General features: G+C 43.1%; 1 protein-coding gene across 1 annotated transcript; it reads right to left on the bottom strand.

Annotated features, from left to right (window-relative positions):
* Positions 1 to 316: 316 nt before the first annotated feature.
* Positions 317 to 17306, bottom strand: emilin3b (elastin microfibril interfacer 3b). The gene is made up of 6 exons (XM_070968899.1): positions 16810 to 17306; positions 4747 to 4869; positions 3190 to 3509; positions 2667 to 3013; positions 2184 to 2534; positions 317 to 1485 (listed from the first exon to the last, which is right to left on the bottom strand). The coding sequence occupies exons 1-6, from the start codon at positions 16992 to 16994 to the stop codon at positions 340 to 342; spliced, it is 2472 nt and encodes an 823-aa protein (XP_070825000.1). The 5' UTR covers positions 16995 to 17306; the 3' UTR covers positions 317 to 339.
* Between the last annotated feature and the right edge of the window lie 369 nt (positions 17307 to 17675).

The raw sequence follows: 17675 nt of genomic DNA, 5'->3' as shown, positions 1-17675 counted from the left end.
AATCAGGATCAGAGAAAAAAAAAAAAAAAAAGCAAACAAAAAAAACCACAAATGCCCTATAGAATAAAATCTCAAGGGGGGGAAATTGCCCAGCTATACAACCATAGGTGTGTCTTTGTATTCTGTGACTTCCTCACTTCACTAAACTAAACAGCCAAGACATCTGGATGCACTGGGGTGGGGATTTTCTGAGAAATGACTTTCACCAGTTAATTTGCATCTGTGGGATTCGCGATGTGATTTGAAAGCGAGAGGAGAGAAGCAGAGGAAGTCACTTGAGCCTAATGAGAAGCACACATAAGTCTTTAAAAAAAAAAAAAAAAATCTGTAGCTCAGCTGCTACTGGTCTCCTTTTTGATTGGCTGCTCCCTTCGCCGCACAGTCTTTGACCTCCCCTTTCAGCTCAGCTAGCTGTTCTGAATGGATGGCCAGGGTGCCATTTACCTGGGCCAGGTAGGAGTCTGAGTGTCTCTCAAGCTCTGCCCTGATCCTCTCCAGCTGCTCTGCCAGTTCCCCCAGGCTGCTGCATTGGCCTTCTACCTGGCTCACCCTGCTATTAACATCCTTCACCCCCTTCTGTACTTCTATTGCTGTACTCCGGCAGCCCTGCAGCTCCCCGGACAGCTGTCTCCTCAAAGTCACTAGTTCTCCCTTCAGCTGGGCCAGCCGCCTCTCCCCGGCCCCCAGGAGGGCGGCTTGGTGGCCCACTAGTTTGGTGATTCCTTGCACCTGGTTGACTAGCTGGTGCTCTTTCTGCTCCCAGGTGTTGTTAGCATGGCCCACTTCACTTGCAATTAAGCTAATAGAGTCCTTCAGGCCCTTCAGAGTGCGGTTCACCGAGTTGATGTTGACCTTCAGCAGGGTGATCTCTCCCTGGACGATGTCCTCTGTGTCCTCCTGGGCGATACGGAAGAGCAGATTCTGCAGGGTGTTGTTTAGGCGGTCCAGTTGGTTAGAATGGGTGTCCAGGCGGTTGGTCATCTTCTTCTCCATCCCTTCACACTCTTCCTCTACTTCAGTGACACTGACGCCTCCTGCTGGTGGTGTAGAGGGTGAGCAGGAAGAAGTGCAGAGGAGCTCCAAGTCTATTAACTGCTTCTGAATGCCATCCAGGTCTCCCTCCACTCTCCTCCTCACAGACTCGATCTCTGTCTCCAGCGCTGGGACCACCTGACCTTCCAGGAGTGCCGGAGCAGTGGCGTTACTCAGCTCCTCAACGGCCACAAACACTCTCTCCTCCAGGGTCTTCAGCTTGTCCTCCAGCATGGTCTTGAAGCCATCCAGACCACCAGGGAGCCCTCCTACTCCATCAGGTCCACCCTCTGTGGCATTTAGGCGGCCCTCTATGTCCACCAGACGGGTCTCAATCAGTGTCTCCACGTGTATGCTCTGGTCAGTGAGGGCAGTCTGGAGCTGTCTCTGAGACTCTGTCAAACCTTTAACTGACTCCTCCAGCAGCAGCACACGCTGGGACAGACTGTTCACCTGCAATAATCAATAACTTGTTAGTTCATTGGTAATGCATGAAAATGTCCAATTATACAGTATGTGTGGTTACACATTACAGTGTGGCATACAGTAGCCTGAAATGTACACTATTTAATTAAAGGAAGGTCAATACTCGGCTCATATTTGTGCAATGAATATGAAGCCTCACCCAGGAACCTGGTTAGCTTAGCTTAGCTTAAAGACTGGGAACAGGAGGAAACACTTACAGAGCTGGCCTGCCTCTCTCCAAAGGAAACAAAATCCATCCACCCACATCTCTAAAGCTGACCAATCAACATGTGATATCTTGTTTGTTTATTCCCAACAAAACAAAGGGAAAAAGTGGGACTACTTCTGAGAAGGGCGCATAGTCACTGCTGCTGATGTAATGCTGGTTGGGGAATTTTGTTACCTTTGAAGAGAGCCAGGCTTCGAGTCTTGTTTCCAGTCTTTATGCCAAGTTGAGCTAATTGTCACCAGGCTGGAGCTTCATATTTATCTCACAGACATCAACTACTGGCAAGAAAGCAAATCAGCACACTAGCCAAAATGTTAAACTATTCTTTAAACCTTCTGTTTAAATTTTGGTGTGGTCACACTGTTCTTGAGGAGTTTTCCCTACATCAAAAATTTTGTTTAAGAACCGTTCACTTTACAAATTGGATGTACATGCTGATCACGTTACAGTCACACACCTGTCCACAGCAGCTCTCAGTAAGAGTTAGGCCCTGAATCTGAGCCTGCAAAGAGCCCAACTCCTCCCTGAGCCCGGTCTCTCTTCCTTCCAGAGACTGCTGCATCTGCTCCTGACCATCAATGTGATCCCTATGGCACTGCTGCTGCACCTCCCCAATCTTTGAGTCACAGTGGGTCTCCAGACTGGTCAGCCGGCGCTCAAAGCCATCCAAAAGCTCAGCCCGCATTCCAGCCAGCTTGACATCCAGGATGTCATCCAGATGAGCCGTAGAGCTGGGGCCAGGGATGGGCCTGCCTCTAGCTCCTTCCAACAGCTTCTTCAGCTGGCCATCATGACCCAGGACCATCCCCTGAGAGCACATACAGATGAGAAGAGGGAAAAGGTAGCATTTAATGAAGGAAGGAGAGGGATAACTGAAGTCTAATCAATCTGTACAGGTACTGTGTAACCTGATCTTTGCACAAGCATAGCGGCGCAGTACCTGAATCTCCTCTATGATGTGTGTTTTGGCTCGCAGCTCGTCCCTCACTTCTGTCACCCTCCCTGCTAAATCTCCAATGCCAGTGAAGCTTTCTCCTCCTTCCAGTCCATCGGGAGTCCCATCTGGGATCACCCCAAATCCCACTGTAGAGTCAGGCACACGGGGAGGGTTGGGCAGCAGAGACACAATGATTTTGTTGGTGTCTTCCCGCAGCGATGTGCGCAGTCGATCCTCAAGGCCAGCCACCACGCCGTTCAGAGTGTCCAAACCCTGAGTGAGGCGACGCAGGTCCTCCTCCATACGGTCCAAACGTTCACCAGTCACTCCTGAAATCCCAAATCTGTTTCCTGTATTTCCAAGAATTAAACAGATTTTTTTTTACACAGTGCTGGCACTGAAGAAAGAATGATGTATAAATGTATTCGAAAGGGAGAAAGAGAAAATATGTGCTTGCTCAGATGCACACACAGCAGCAGAGAAAGTTAAAATCCTGGGGTTTTAATTGGTTGATCTTTGTTCTCACCATAGTTTGGTCTTCCATTCCCAGCAGGCAGCTGTCCTGTGGGTATTGTTCTGTGGTCAGGCACACCGGGGTATGGTTTGCCAGGCTCCAGCTGGGCTCCTCCTGGCCTCTGGTCTGTGGGGGGTCTAGGTCCATGGGGGAAGCCCTTCACCCCTGGGCGATGGGGCATAGCTGCACCCTTGAAAGGTGGTATGACATCAGGCAGCGATGTGGGTCCATCATAGCAGTTTTCTCCAGAGTAGCCGGGACAACATCTCCACTCCAGCTCGGTCACTGTTTTATAACCCACCTTGTACTTTGGCTTGTAGAATGTCCTGTACCTGAAGGAAATATGACAGGAAACATGTGTACTGTCAGAGGTTAAGAGTATGTCACATCACACGTCCTATCAGAGGGGCTGCGAGTGCTTTTACTAATTAAGGACACAGAGCCAGGGTGGGAAGATGGGAGGTGCATAGCAGAGATAAAAGGATGAAGTTGATCTCAGTGGGACATGGATTAGAGGGAGACTAGGAGATTAAGATAAAGTGTAACATAAATGATGTGGCATCAGAGGATTGAACCAGGGTTAGCACCCAACTTCAGTGTTATCCTGTTTAAAGTGATTTTCCTTATGATTATGGATCAAACTCTTTCTCTCTCTTACACACACACACACACAAAGAGAGAGAGAGAGAGAGAGAGAGAGAGAGAGAGAGAGAGAGAGAGAGAGAGAGAGAGAGAGAGAGAGTTGTGTGTCCATCACTTCAGATGACATTAAATAGATTTACATTAATTCCTAACTCTAACCCTTAATCATTTCTTGTCCAACCCTATCCCTGACCATCACTCAAAGTAAACATAGACTTACCCTAACCTTAAACCAAATCTTCACCCTAAAATTTAAGGATTTATATCATGGGGGTTGCATTCTGTCCCCATAAGGAAGGCTAGCTCTCACACAGTGATTTTGTAAACCTCAGCGCCTGTCCACATGCTCCACATGCATGAGCATGGTTCCACAGATGCACACACACCCGCTGCAGATAAAGTTAAGGTTAAATTAGACTTTAATTAGTATCACGCTTCATAAATTGCACTATTGAGATTTTTTTTTTTGTTTTACTTTTATAATTTCATAAAGGTAAGGCAAAAATACCCAGAATAAAAAATAAAATAGGGGCTCTTCAGCATTTGTAATAGGCAGAAAAAGATATGGAGCTCACAGTAGCCGGTGTCATTTGAACTTTGAAACAATCTTCTATATTTTATTAGAACTGAATAAACACAATTTTTCCCCAGTGGCATTTCTCTGTGGAAGAACTCTGACTACAAACACAGATGTGCCGGCAGCGAGGACCCGCACAGACGGCACATCATTTCAACACTAGAGGGCAGCATTGATTTAGAGTATATTCGACATTGTTTTACATCCTGCAGCTTCCTGAATGTGTCATAAGTAAGTAATAATTCCACATTTTAAACTTCACAACCAAACTCCTTAGGGCTGAACTGTTAAAATTTTGAGGTGTAACTTGAACTGTTTCATTTCTTGCATTCTTGTGTTTAAAAACGTACATGACAACAGGACACTTCTGACCCCAGATGCACTTGGTGGTGTACTCGGCCTTCACGTAGGTAGCCACTCCATCCTGCATGGTGCAGGAGATGTTCTTCTGGACCACATAGGCACAGTGGTTTCTGTGGGGACAGCAAAGACGCAGCACTGATAAATCAACGCAATACTCATCATATTGAGATGAGAGCGGGCCTTGTTTTGCTCTCTTCCTGTCAATCTCAGTGTACACAGTTTTTGCTGAACACCAATGACTGTGGTGACAAGTGACGATGATAAAATAAATGTTAAAATGTCGTGTGACAGTAGCACAATTGAAGAACAGTCATCCCATTGGCCCACTCACTCATTAATGTCAGTTACACAGAAATATCTACCTCAATTTAGCTAACATTAGTCAGCATAAGCTACTGGTCATACCAGACCATGTGAGGTTGTATCAGTAAATCCCAGAGTGTAAATTTAACATTTAAACTCATGATTTGAAGAATGTGTAATTTCCTTTCTCAGAATAACTTTTATCACTTTAAGAAAACAGTTGCTCAAACAACACTTAATCCCATTCAGTGATATTTCCCTTTAAAGCGCTGTTGCTGCTGCTCCACCTCCAGCTGGTCGATGAGATTATTTCTTCCTGACAAATATGTGATTAAAGTGCGAAGCCTCCCTCCACTTCAGTCTGTGTGAAAGCTTTACTGCACTGCTTACTTGTTTGATTCTTCTGTCTGTCCTCTATTCTGTTTTATGGCCCTTTTTTATGCTGCTCAGCAGACTGCTATGCAGAATGGTACACCACACTTCTTTAGTGGTAAACTGGCATATTCTGGTTTTTGTCATGGGTATAGGATGCACCCAGTGAGTACTGGTCATCTGGTCCATGAACAAACTGCATGATGAGAACTGTTTTTTATAGATGTTCCTCTGCCTGGAATATGCTTTCAGCCAATTGCCAACAGATTAAAAACAGATCCTTGTTCAAAAAGCTATTTTGTTGCAGCTGTTTTTGGAACATTTTTTTGTTTGTTTGCGTTTATTTATGGTGCTGCGGGTGTGTGCCAGTTTTTCTTGTCTTCACTGCAGGTTGCTACTGTTTGCACTTTCATGTGTAAAGTGGGTGAAGTCTTTGTATTTGGCTTGTGTTTTTTTGTTGGCACTATATGACTCTGATTTCTGTCTTCTTGTAGTTCTTGTTTTGCATGGACCCCAGGTAGACTATAGACCACTTTGCAGAAGCAACTGGGGATCTGAATAAAGAATAAAGAACATACTGAGTGATGTTTGGCTGTTTAATATTAAAAAACACAAATTTATGGATACCTCTGGCATTAGGCAGAATGATGGCAGAGGATATTTGCTGAGCTTTGTCTGGATGGATTGCCTTTTTTTTTTTTTCCACTCTTTTTCAAAATGGTAATTCAGTGACTTCCCTTCCAATTCAAAACACACTTATTATTGACATGTTCATTGGGTTACAATTATTAACTCTGAGCTCAAATCATTTACGCAGACAACAAAACAAGAAATACTGCTGAGACTATTTTCAATCCCAAAAGTGCTCAGACATGTCCAGAATCCAACACATACCGTAATAACTGCACTATAACTACTTTTAGCAGTTGTTGCATCAAGCTGAACCTTCTCTCTCCTTCTCTCACTTCTTCACCAGTGCAGCTACAGCAACTGCCTAATGTTCCCCGGGCCCCCGTGCAACACAGGAAACGATGATCTGCGCTCTTTAGGCTCACATGTGAAGCATTTCTTGCACTCAGAGGGGAGCATTTAGCAACACATGCGGTACTTAATGTTGCTCCACAGCTGTTTCAGGACAAATAGAAGTGTTTGGAGGAGCAGGGTGGGACCAAGAGGGTCCATACGCCAAGTTAACAGGTTCAGAGGGCGAACACGCAGAACAGTCTGTCAGAATCTATGAGAAACCGCTGCACTGCTGCTGCTTTCTGCAAATCGCTGACTGTGTTGACAGCGTTTGTGTGTGTATCACCACTCTCCCTGTGTTGACATATGTTAATAGCGGTGGAAGGAAAAGGGCAGGAGCCAGGATGACAGACCTTCTTTTATACCAGCCTGACAACCTGCTGCTAGGTCATGCGTTGTTAAGGAAGTGGCGGTTACGACCTGAACTGATGTGGTATGATGGGAGTTCTTAAAGCTCTTTAAACTCACACAGGCAGTTTACCGGTTGCTGCAGGAGATTTTTTGGGGGTAAAAAAAACAAAGAAATCTTGGCCGGAAAGATTGTTTTTATGTATCACATGGTGTTTTTTTATGAAATGGAGACAGTGAGTTTAACCTGCCAACGAAAATTGAGCTGAATCATAATTTCTGGCACATTTTCTCTCTCATGAAACCTACTGACAAACTCATGAACTATTTCCCTGCTCAGAAGTTACAATCCTGCAACTAATTTGCTTTCATGCATTTTCTTCCCGCTAGCACCCCACCTGCAGGCTCTTTTCCTCACTATTCCTATGGGGGTGGGGGGGTTAACACTGGTCACTCCCACTGCTCTCATCTGCTACTCACAGAAAACACACAGTGCCAAAATAAATTACATTTGTCTTCATTTTTGGCACAAATATATTTGTATAAGATCACATTCACATGGTGATGGTAACAGAGATTCCCGGAGTAAAGAAAGTCTGTCAATACTGTCACCCAGAGACTATCAGCACTATAGTGAGTGGTTTAAGTATTACATTGTAAAACTTCAGTAGTGTTAAATGGGTATGACTTCCTCCTCATAAATGACAGATTTATCGATTGCAACAAGGAGCTTTATGACTTTTTGTGTGTGTGTGTGAGAGAGAAAGCTAGGAAAAGCCACAAGGACTGTTTGACAGTTGATGGACAGCGGAGTGCATGAGTATCTCTGTGTATGCGGTACAGTTTGTTTGTGACCCCTCTGACATTACATACAGAGCTCATCAGTGGTGTGAAAAGTGACCATGTTCACCGATTTGTTTGTCAGGTGCACATCTGGGATTGGAGCCAATGACCTTCAGACACACACACATCGCCTGAAAAGTGCATGAATCCAGATGTAAAAGGCATGAAAAAACCTCCCCCAACCTTTCGCCTGGTCTCTGTTACTGCCTCTCTGTCCCCCAGTCTGCTCTTTGCCTGTTTTCACAGATCTGTCAATGTCATTTGGGCCTGTGTGTGATATTTTATCCTCAGTGTCTTTCAGACAGAGGGGTTCTGGCTTTGTGAGAATCAAAGTTGAGTGCTGAGATAAATCCTGTCCCTCTGCGTGTTGGTCAGGGCAACCACAGGTCACCTCCTCTGCTGTGTAAAATCAGCTCTTCATAGGAGGAATGTTGAGTTTCAGCTTGAGAGATAGTGATAGTCTGTGTGAGCTACACAGACACTCACACACATGCACAAATCATACACACACAATGAAGTTCTTGGCCCTTTTATCTCACATCCACAGAGACCACATAGCTCTGTGGGATGAGGATTACACAAGCTTTATCGCCAGAATTACGAGCCTAAGATGTGTAAGTGGTCATACTGTATGTGAGAAGAAAGGGGCTGTTTTCAGCCGTTGTATATGTCTGAATATATGTGCACCTGCTGCAGGGTAGGTGAGAGTATAGGTAAGTGTTTTGCCATCTTGTGTGTGTGAGGAGACAACACTAGTCTGGACACCTCAGGAGGGAGGAATATAGGGAGGAGGGAGAAAAGGAGAGAGGGGAGTTCTGACACTCTCCGAGTTATTTTCACACCTCATCCCTCAACCAATGCGGCACAAGGTGACTGCTTTTAAAAAGTATAAATACTTTGTGATGTTTGTTCTAGCACTCGTTGCTGACAGATGGGAAAGGTTGGCCACACAGGATAAGCCAGTTAGTGCCAGACAGTAAAAGTCGTGTCGGTCAAATGAACTTTATTTATGACTCGCATTTACAAACAGCTAGCATTGGGAAACACACCATAAGACTGCAAAGGTAACTGCATTTGCAATAATTAGAATTATTAGTAACAATAAAAATATAACATATTTTCAAAATATGTATGTGCATCATGATATTGTGGAGCTTGATCTGACCAAGCTTTCAAATAAGACTTTAGGATGTAAATCAAGGACAGAAGAACTATTCCTAAGCTTTGGGGCAGCAAGAGCAAAGGCATGAGGGACATGAGGAACAGGAAATCACCAACCTATAATAAATCATAACAAGATCTGACAGCCCAGGTGGCTGCTCTGTGAGCTAATGCTAACATTGTTAAAATGATGATGTTTAGCAGGTATAATGACATTCATTATCTTAAAATATTGCACGCTAACATTTGCTAATTATTCGGTATTTGGTCATCAACTTAGTCATCATTAAGTGTCATCCATCCAAAAGTCCTAAAGCTGTTTCACTGAAAACCAAAAATGTCAACCTTGTGGTAGATAGAGGAAATGTCAGCGCCACCAAAGTTGTTAGGATTCATCATAAATAAATGTCAGCACCAAATTTCATTGCGATCCATTCAATAATTTGTGAGATATTTAAGCTTAGACCAAAGTGGACTGACCAGCAGATCAACTGACGCTGCCGTCCCTGCATGGAGCCGCGCTGCCAGCACAGCTAAAATCTCTAACAGCTACTGATTAGCTTGCTCTCTTTGACTGAACTTACCAACCTCATCTAATGTATCTAATGTGATTACATTCCACTCGTCTGGCATGCAGTTTAAAACACAATTAAACCTCGAAGGATGCTCATACTAATTTACCCAGGTCTGGAGTCAAACATTACTCATTGCCTGTTTCACTCTTTCATTGTACAGAGCCACTAAAAAGCTGTTTGGGCCAAAAAAATGTAAATTGGCTTCCTGCATTTTACTGTACTCTGTGGTTGCTGGAAATTGTATTGTAGAATGACACATATTTCATTTAAAAAAAATTATTTTGTGTGTTACAAGAGTCTTACAAGCTGAACCCCACTGTAAACAACACAAAAACACCCAAAATATTAAAAAGAAATGTTTCCATTTGATCCACACCCTTACTGAACCACCCAACCCCAAATGACTCCACACTGATTCAAATTCATCAGAGTATTAAACTCTCATGTGCGCCTCCCATCGTCACCTGATCTTGCTCTCTTCCTCCCCAAACAATATCAAAACATTCTTCGCCTCCTTTCACCATGACAGGATAGCCACGCTTACTATTTCTCTTGCCTCACTTTCCCCCTCTCTCTCCTAACACACTTCCCCCTTTTAACGCCAAAATATTGTCTTTTTTCTGTCATTGCAGCATGTCATTTTTTGACTGCTAGTCTGGTCCCACTGTAAATATTTCCAGTATAACATTACAGTTCCTAAATCGCCTCACAGCCTCCCAGGGGGAAAGGAGAATTCCCATCTCAGATTCTCACGTGGAGCGTTTTCGGCAAATATTATTACTGCCAGACCTCCACCCTTTGCTGGGCCCAAAACAACTCACCTTTCAATCCCACTTTTTTCTCATAACGCTCTGCTCCTTTTTTCTGCAAAATCTACTAACTGTAGGTAATCTCTGTTTACTTATCTAAGCATACCAGTGCTGCTCTTGCCTCTGTTTCTAATACTGTTTTTTCTTCCCCTTTCGGTTTTTCACGAAGCCCCTCTGTGTTGCCTCATCCTGACCCTGACATCTCGGGCCCTCTAACCTGCCACTTTTCCCTCCACTGCCTCCGTAGTTTTGATGCTGTGGCACTAAAGGCCTCACCTTCCTCATTACTAACCGCTCCATCACCTGCAGGGTTCCTGACTGTTTGAACCTGGGCCACTGTTGCCTCTGACAGATTTATGAGTGGAGCAGACCACATAGAGAACCGTGCAATCTTTAATAAGACCTTTAACAACCGTGTCTATGGGCTAACAACTCTCCTCCAGGGCCCATCTCTTTCCATATATGCTTTTAATGAAACTTATTTCTAGCCAACTGGCAGGTCTTGGCAGCCCCAAGGTGAAGGGTTGATTGACGCTGCTCTTGTGGCTACTGATTAGGGTTAAGGAAAGATGTGATACTCCAAACTCTAGGAGCGAGGGGATTATATTGTCATTCACTGCCAGCTCTGGTTATTACAGCTAAAAGGCAGACCAGGATTTTTACATGCGCTTAAATGTTGGCTACCAGCCTCTAATTGTTACTACAGCAATAAAAGCACGTAGATATGGAAACTCTTTCCATTTTTACAATTTTGCTGTTAAAATGTTAAACTAATAAGGTGTTTTATTGTTGGACAGTCATGTGTTCTTTATGTTGTTGTGTTGTATTTTTATGTTGGAGTACAGTAAGAGGCTCAAACACCAGTAAAAAACACACCAGTGACTTATCCTCAGGCATTTCCCAAAGCATATAATCTCCTTCGAGTAAGAATAGCTCTCTGTGTTTTGGAAATAAAAGCGTATTCAAATGGAATTGTTAGATTTGTTAGGCTCAGTGTAGTGTTTATGGTTGGGGATTAAATCAGCAGCAATGCGAAAGTTGGAGACCAAAAGTCTCATAAGTAAGACGATCAGGTGAATCACCAGGCAGCTTGAAACCAGGACTGGGCAATATGGTTAAAACAAATAAACACTAAAAAAAAATTTTCTGCTAATGACAGGCACTATGTAATATTTATAGAGAGCCAAAGTGAAACCAGAACTTCCAGGCTTTGTTCCAGAAGTAAGAAAGCCTCATTTAAAATCCCATTGATATTTGTAAAATTGCTAATAACCAAAAAACCAGCCTTGGAACAGAGCCTTTCTCAACAGTGTGCTGCACGGCTCGCTGCATATAAGGGCAGTAGTTCTTTAAAAAAGTAACCAGGGTTATGACTCTCTATATGTATGTCATGATATGGAAAATTAATGAAAAACCACATATGAAATGGTGTTAGCTGCAATGAACCGATTCCCACTATATTAAAACCCTTTATCAATAAATCCATCCATCCATCCATCCATCCATCCATCCATCCATCCATCCATCCATCCATCCATCCATCCATCCATCCATTTTCTGCTGCTTATCTGAGAACGGGTCACAGTGCAGCAGTCTGAGCAAGGTAGTCTAGACTCCTCTCTCCTCAGCAACATTTTCCAGCTCCTCCTGTGGGATCCTGAGGCATTCACAAGCCAGATGGAATACAGTATATATAGCCTCCATGTTTTGGGTCTACCCCAGGGTCTCCTTTGACTTATAGGAAAACCTCCAAAGAAAGTCTTTCAGTAGGCATCTGGATTAGATGCCCGAACCACCTCAACTGGCTCCTTCTGACATGATGAAGCTGTGGCTCTGGCTCTACTCAGAGCTCCCTCCAGATGTCTGTCAGCTGCCAACGGCTAACAATTTTGGCTGCTTGTATCCATGATCTCATCCTTTCAGATATTACCCAAAGCTGACCTTAGGTAAGGGTTGCAACGTAGATCGACTGGTAAAGCGATGCCATTTGAGAAATTAAAGCGGGTCTCTTCACACATGTATGGCAAAAATTTAAAGGAATAGTTTGATATCTTAGGAAATATGCATTGGTTTCTTCCCGAGAGTTTGATAAGGAGACCAATATCTGTCAAATTATTTCTTTAAAAATCTTATTTTAACAGTCTTGAAAAACCATCAGAGGCAATTAATTTGATAACAGAATTTATTGTATTGATCAGAAAAAAAAAAAAAAAAAAAAAAATATATATATATATATATATATATATATATTTTTTTTTTTTTTTGTCTGATTATTATTATTATTTTTTTTTTATCCCACACCAATAACACCATATAATCATTTCAACTATCACAGTTGAAATAATGCATTAGCATTTTAAATGGTATAATCCACGTTCACTGTGTGTTTACATAGAAATCCCAAACATAGCAGAAAGGTCAGTGAAAGCAGTTAAGTTAGATAAATATGTGTTGGTAAAGGGCTTGGGAATTTACTGCCCAGCCAACGTGACCCTTAGCAGGAGACTGGCTCCATTCTTGTCCTCCACTGGACACTCAGGACAAACTTACAACAGCAACCCATCACCTCTAACCTCTACCAACTCAGTGACCTTTCCCCCTTGATCTCTGTCCCATACATCATCGGAAAGCCTTCGGATATGTCTCTAATCTGATCAGTGAAGACGTGGCATCTGCTGGGATCCTAATTGATTTACACAAAAGCCATTTCCCAGTGATGGGTATATGACCTGTGCATTATGTTTCACCTGTTGTGCATTTTATGTTAAAATACAAAATGGTGAGAGGTACTTGTGAGATGTGAGAGATCATACAGTTATAGTTTTACGTGAACAGCCTGAGCATACCAACTGATAAACACAAAGGCAATATCTGCGATATCAGAATAAAGGACGCTGGATCGACTGCATCAAACTTTATCAGGCACCTGAAAACTCACCCAGATAGGTCAGTCACTTGGGAATGTGAAAGTTAATGCTAAGCTTAGCATCAGCTAACATTAGCTTGCTGCTAGCTACATAGCTAAAGCCGGTGAACTTGATCAGATTGGCTTTTGGTGAGTATTTTGAAAGATGAGTTAGAGCATGTTTGCTTGCCACGCTTATTTGCATAAAGTGCTCACTTTCCCATGACTATAAAAATGGTCAAGTAACTTAATCAACCAGGTTCCACTGCCACTATCTGCTCCAAACAGCTCTTAACTTTAAAGGAAAGCCTGCATTCTGTGTTTTCTTCCCTATTGCATCGCAAAAAGCCTGTCTAAAGTGATCATGTACCAAACAAAATGAATGCTAATACTGTACACTAAGGAGTGATGATAATACAGTACATGCTTTGAATTCCTTAGATATAGTTATGCAGTCCTCTAAGCAGATCGATTGGCATGCAGCAGATGACTGAACGCTCATTACAACCAAAGGAGACTTGAGACTTGACTTGGATTTGTGACCAAATGCCTGACACTTGACTTAGACCTGCCTGTCAAAGACTTGAGACTTGAGACTTGTGTTGGACTTGCAAAAAATGGCTTGTGAGCGTATCTGGCCACAGTCAGTGACTAGAGGGCTATATATTTTCTCACTGTAGCAAGTGGTTGCACTCAGTGAAAGGAGTGACTGTGAAATCACATCACTTGCTTTGCTGCCAAAATACAGATAATAACTCAACGCGAAGAAAAAAAATTTCTGTGGTGCACCAACAGCTGAGAATTTTTAAATATCTCACAAAAAACAGGCATGTTTTGTCCATGTGACTGTGTGGTCAGTCAGAAACCAGTTTGTATTTACAAGCTGTAAAAGCACGAGTTGAAATCCTTCACAAAAATACACATACTCCCATGCATATATATTTATACACACACACGTCATTGCACGTGAGTTATTTTTAAGTCTCTATTTCCACTGACCAGTCAGCCCGACAACGACTGAACTCCTATATCTGTGCTGGTGGTCTGACAGTGACATGTCCCCAGGGCCCACTGTGTCCAAGGTGGGACAGCAGCTCTTGTATCAACACTATAGTTGGACACAGAAACATGTGGGGGAATATTACCAGCAACAGCAAACTACTGACTGTCTGATCAGTTAGTAATGTCTGACGGATCTATCGATCGTGGATTCAAGCTTGGAAGTGTATTTGGCACAAATGCCTTCAGCACGAGCAGTGAAGTTTAAAGAATCATAAGGAAATATGAGGCAAAATAAGATGCGAGCCATGTAGCAAAGGCAAAGTCAAGGCAATTTCTTTTGTTTTGCACCTTTTGACTGCAAGGCAAAGTTGGCCACTTTTCATCTATGGAATTAGGAAATTAAACACAAGGCAATAAAACACACACACACACACACACACACACACACACACACACACACACATACACACATTAATAGGATTTGAAAGATGAAATATAAGACAAAAATAGGCTAAAGATTAAGATTAATCAGTAGAATTAAGTATCGGGGACACGAGAATGATATTAAAAATATGATCATGAGTGCCGTTTGTCATTGCGGAGTGATGTGTTACAGTATTGTAATTACTTTTTTCAGAGACATGTAGTGTACGGATTACAATTTGAAACTCAGTAACTTAATGACTCTGTTATCCAAATTACGCTCAGTTACTCAGACAGTTTGAAGGTAACTCTCTTGGTGACTCCAAAGTGGTCAAATTTACATTTAGTGTGTTCTTGCTCACATTAGCAACACTGGTAAGCCTACAATTAGGATTCACGTGGTTATATCCAGAGCTGGAGGGTGTGCGAAACCTGTAACCTCACTATGAGAACGGGACTTCTGTTAAGCTAGCTGTTGATGGGTAAATACCTCAAAAATGTATGTGTCCACACATGTTAAACAATACAGTAAATGAGACGTGTGAGTGTGCAGTTGTTTAAAGGCACCTCTAACAGAGCTGTGCTGAGTGACACATCCTCACATACGCTTAGCTATATGTTCCCACACACCAATACATATTACACCACTTTCCATATTGTATATATCTACCCTACAGTGTATTTATATTCATACTGCTGTCTATGCTATACTAACGTTACTCATTCTTACACCTGCACTGAATATCTACACTTATACCTGCATTTGCCAACAGCTGCACATGCAGTATACATCTGTATTCATTTCACACTGTTAACACTGTCCATATTGTATTTATCTTAACATATTCATATTCATGTCCTTCACTGTTATTCATATACCTATGGACATATGTACATCATTCTGCATTGTACTGCTTTTTGCACCTCTGGTTAGATGCTAAACTGCATTGTATTGTCTCAGTACTTCTTCTCTGTGCAATGACAATAAAGTTGAATCTAATCTAATCTAATCTAATCTAATCTAATCTAATCTAATCTAATCTAATCTAATCTAATCTAATGGGTAATGTAGCAAATTACTTTTGCTGTTAACACTGATTACGTGTGGCAGTGACGTTGCAAGTGGTGCTCTTGTCTTAAGCGTTGGGAGACTGAACATAAAATGACAAGCTGCCTGGAAATGGAGGTAAGGAAAGAGATGATGGAGGTTATATTCTTAAGTGAGGAAGTTAAAGGTGGAGGGAGAATGTGGTTGTTGCACTCAGGGTGAGGGCAGCTGGAGAGGTGTTCCCTGGAGGTGAGCGTACATGGCAGACTAAGCAGGGCTGGGCTATCAGCAGTGCTCTGTGGCAGTTTGAGTGAAGCAGCAGGTAGCTGGGGAGCTGTCCAAAGACATAACAGCTCTCAGGGGAAGCCAAGCAAAAGAGACGAGAAAGGGAGGAAAAACCGAAAGAGCCCTGCAGGCCAAACATCAACCTTCTCTATCCAGGCAAAATATATCCGAATGTTTCGTCCCACAGCTTCATGGCTTTCAAACAGCATGCGTAGAAAATTTTATTCCTCTCCACTCGTGTGGTCCTGACAGTATCAGCGCAGTGTATTTACATACATGACACACACCACTGATTAAAAACAGAAGAGGATCCACCACCACTTCTTGTTGAAACTAGAAGAGTTAGATTGAAAAAAAAAAACAACAACATTTTTTTCCAATAGCAATTTCAATGCAAACTCAGTTGAGACCCCCGTCTTATTGCTTTATTACTGATTGGAGATTAGTTGTACCACTCCCATCGGGCAACGGGTGCCCAGCTGTACTGCAAGTCTTGCCTCTAATTGAACCCCCCTTCCACCACACACACAAACAGACACACACACACACACACACACACACACACACACACACACTGCGAGGGATCAATACTCTTGTCATCAACTCAGCACCCCCCTCGCTGCACTATAAAGACCATAATGATGGCTTTGTTTTCATAACGCCGCATGTCATTGTTGCTCTATAATGTTTATCCCCAGCCACAGATGGTTTTAGGTGTGAACCACAGAAAAGGATGGTGAGTAATAGAGAAACAGAGAGTCAATTCAGGGATCTGTTACCAAGCCAATGCCATAACTAAAACCATATTTCTGCAACTTGCTGGTGACATGTGGATCTTGCTTGCAAGTGCTCTGGCTAACTTGGAATGATTTTTGAATTCAATACCCGGCAGAGTGGAAAGGGAAATAAAACATGCATTGGTGATTGAGGCATGTCCAAAACATTGCACTTACTTGTGACGGGTCATAGGCTTGTTTGGTGAATGGTGAGGGTTGAGTCCAGCCTTGTACAGGTTGTATCTGTTTCCATAGAAAGGGTTGACCTGACCTCCATAAAAAGTTCCTTTACTGTCCACCACAGATTGCAACACTCCTAAGAGAAAGAACTGTGCAACCAGTTGACACAACTTGGTCCTCATTGTTATTTCTTTTTTCTCTAAGTCTTTAAAAACTTAAATAATTCCAGTCTTGAAAAATGCAAAATCCAGAGTCTTCAAAATACAACTGGTTGGTTGTCTTTCTCAGAGTGTTGTGCTGAAGCTCCCTGGCTCACGTGCAGTCTTGTCTTCTTCAGTGGGCCCTGAAGGAGACATGGAGCCCAAACAGCTGTAGTATCAGCAGCATCTCGCCCAGTACACTTCCAGTTCGCACACTAACCGCACTCTGAGCACATAGGACAGAGCAGAGGGAAAACTAGTGAGGCTGAAGAGGGAGGGGAGAGGAAGAGGGGGCAAGGAAAACAACACAAAGGTGTGCTGGAGGAGGGGAAAGGAGAAAGAGGAGAGCAGGACAGAGGAAAGAAGGAGGGAAGAGTGTGTGAGTGAGTCTTTAGGAAAGTTTCAGCTCCATATACACACACGCAAGCGTGTGTGAGACCTGCTGACTGGGCTCGACCCTCCCAAGTCCTCTGCACTCTGCATGAGTGAGGGTGTGTGTGCAAGAAGCAGCGTGCTGCTCTACTGCCTCTGAAGGGGCAGGCAGACAGACAGCCTGTATTTGCATATCCCACCCCAACTGCAGGCCGGCTGCTCTGCACTACAGGGGGCAGACCGCTAATATGCTTTCTTTGCCTCTTTCTACCGTTTCCTCTTTCTCACACA

This window comes from Chaetodon trifascialis, chromosome 8, assembly GCF_039877785.1.
Source record: "Chaetodon trifascialis isolate fChaTrf1 chromosome 8, fChaTrf1.hap1, whole genome shotgun sequence".
Classification (NCBI taxonomy): Eukaryota; Metazoa; Chordata; class Actinopteri; order Chaetodontiformes; family Chaetodontidae; genus Chaetodon; species Chaetodon trifascialis.
This window is presented reverse-complemented; position numbering and strand designations above follow the sequence as displayed.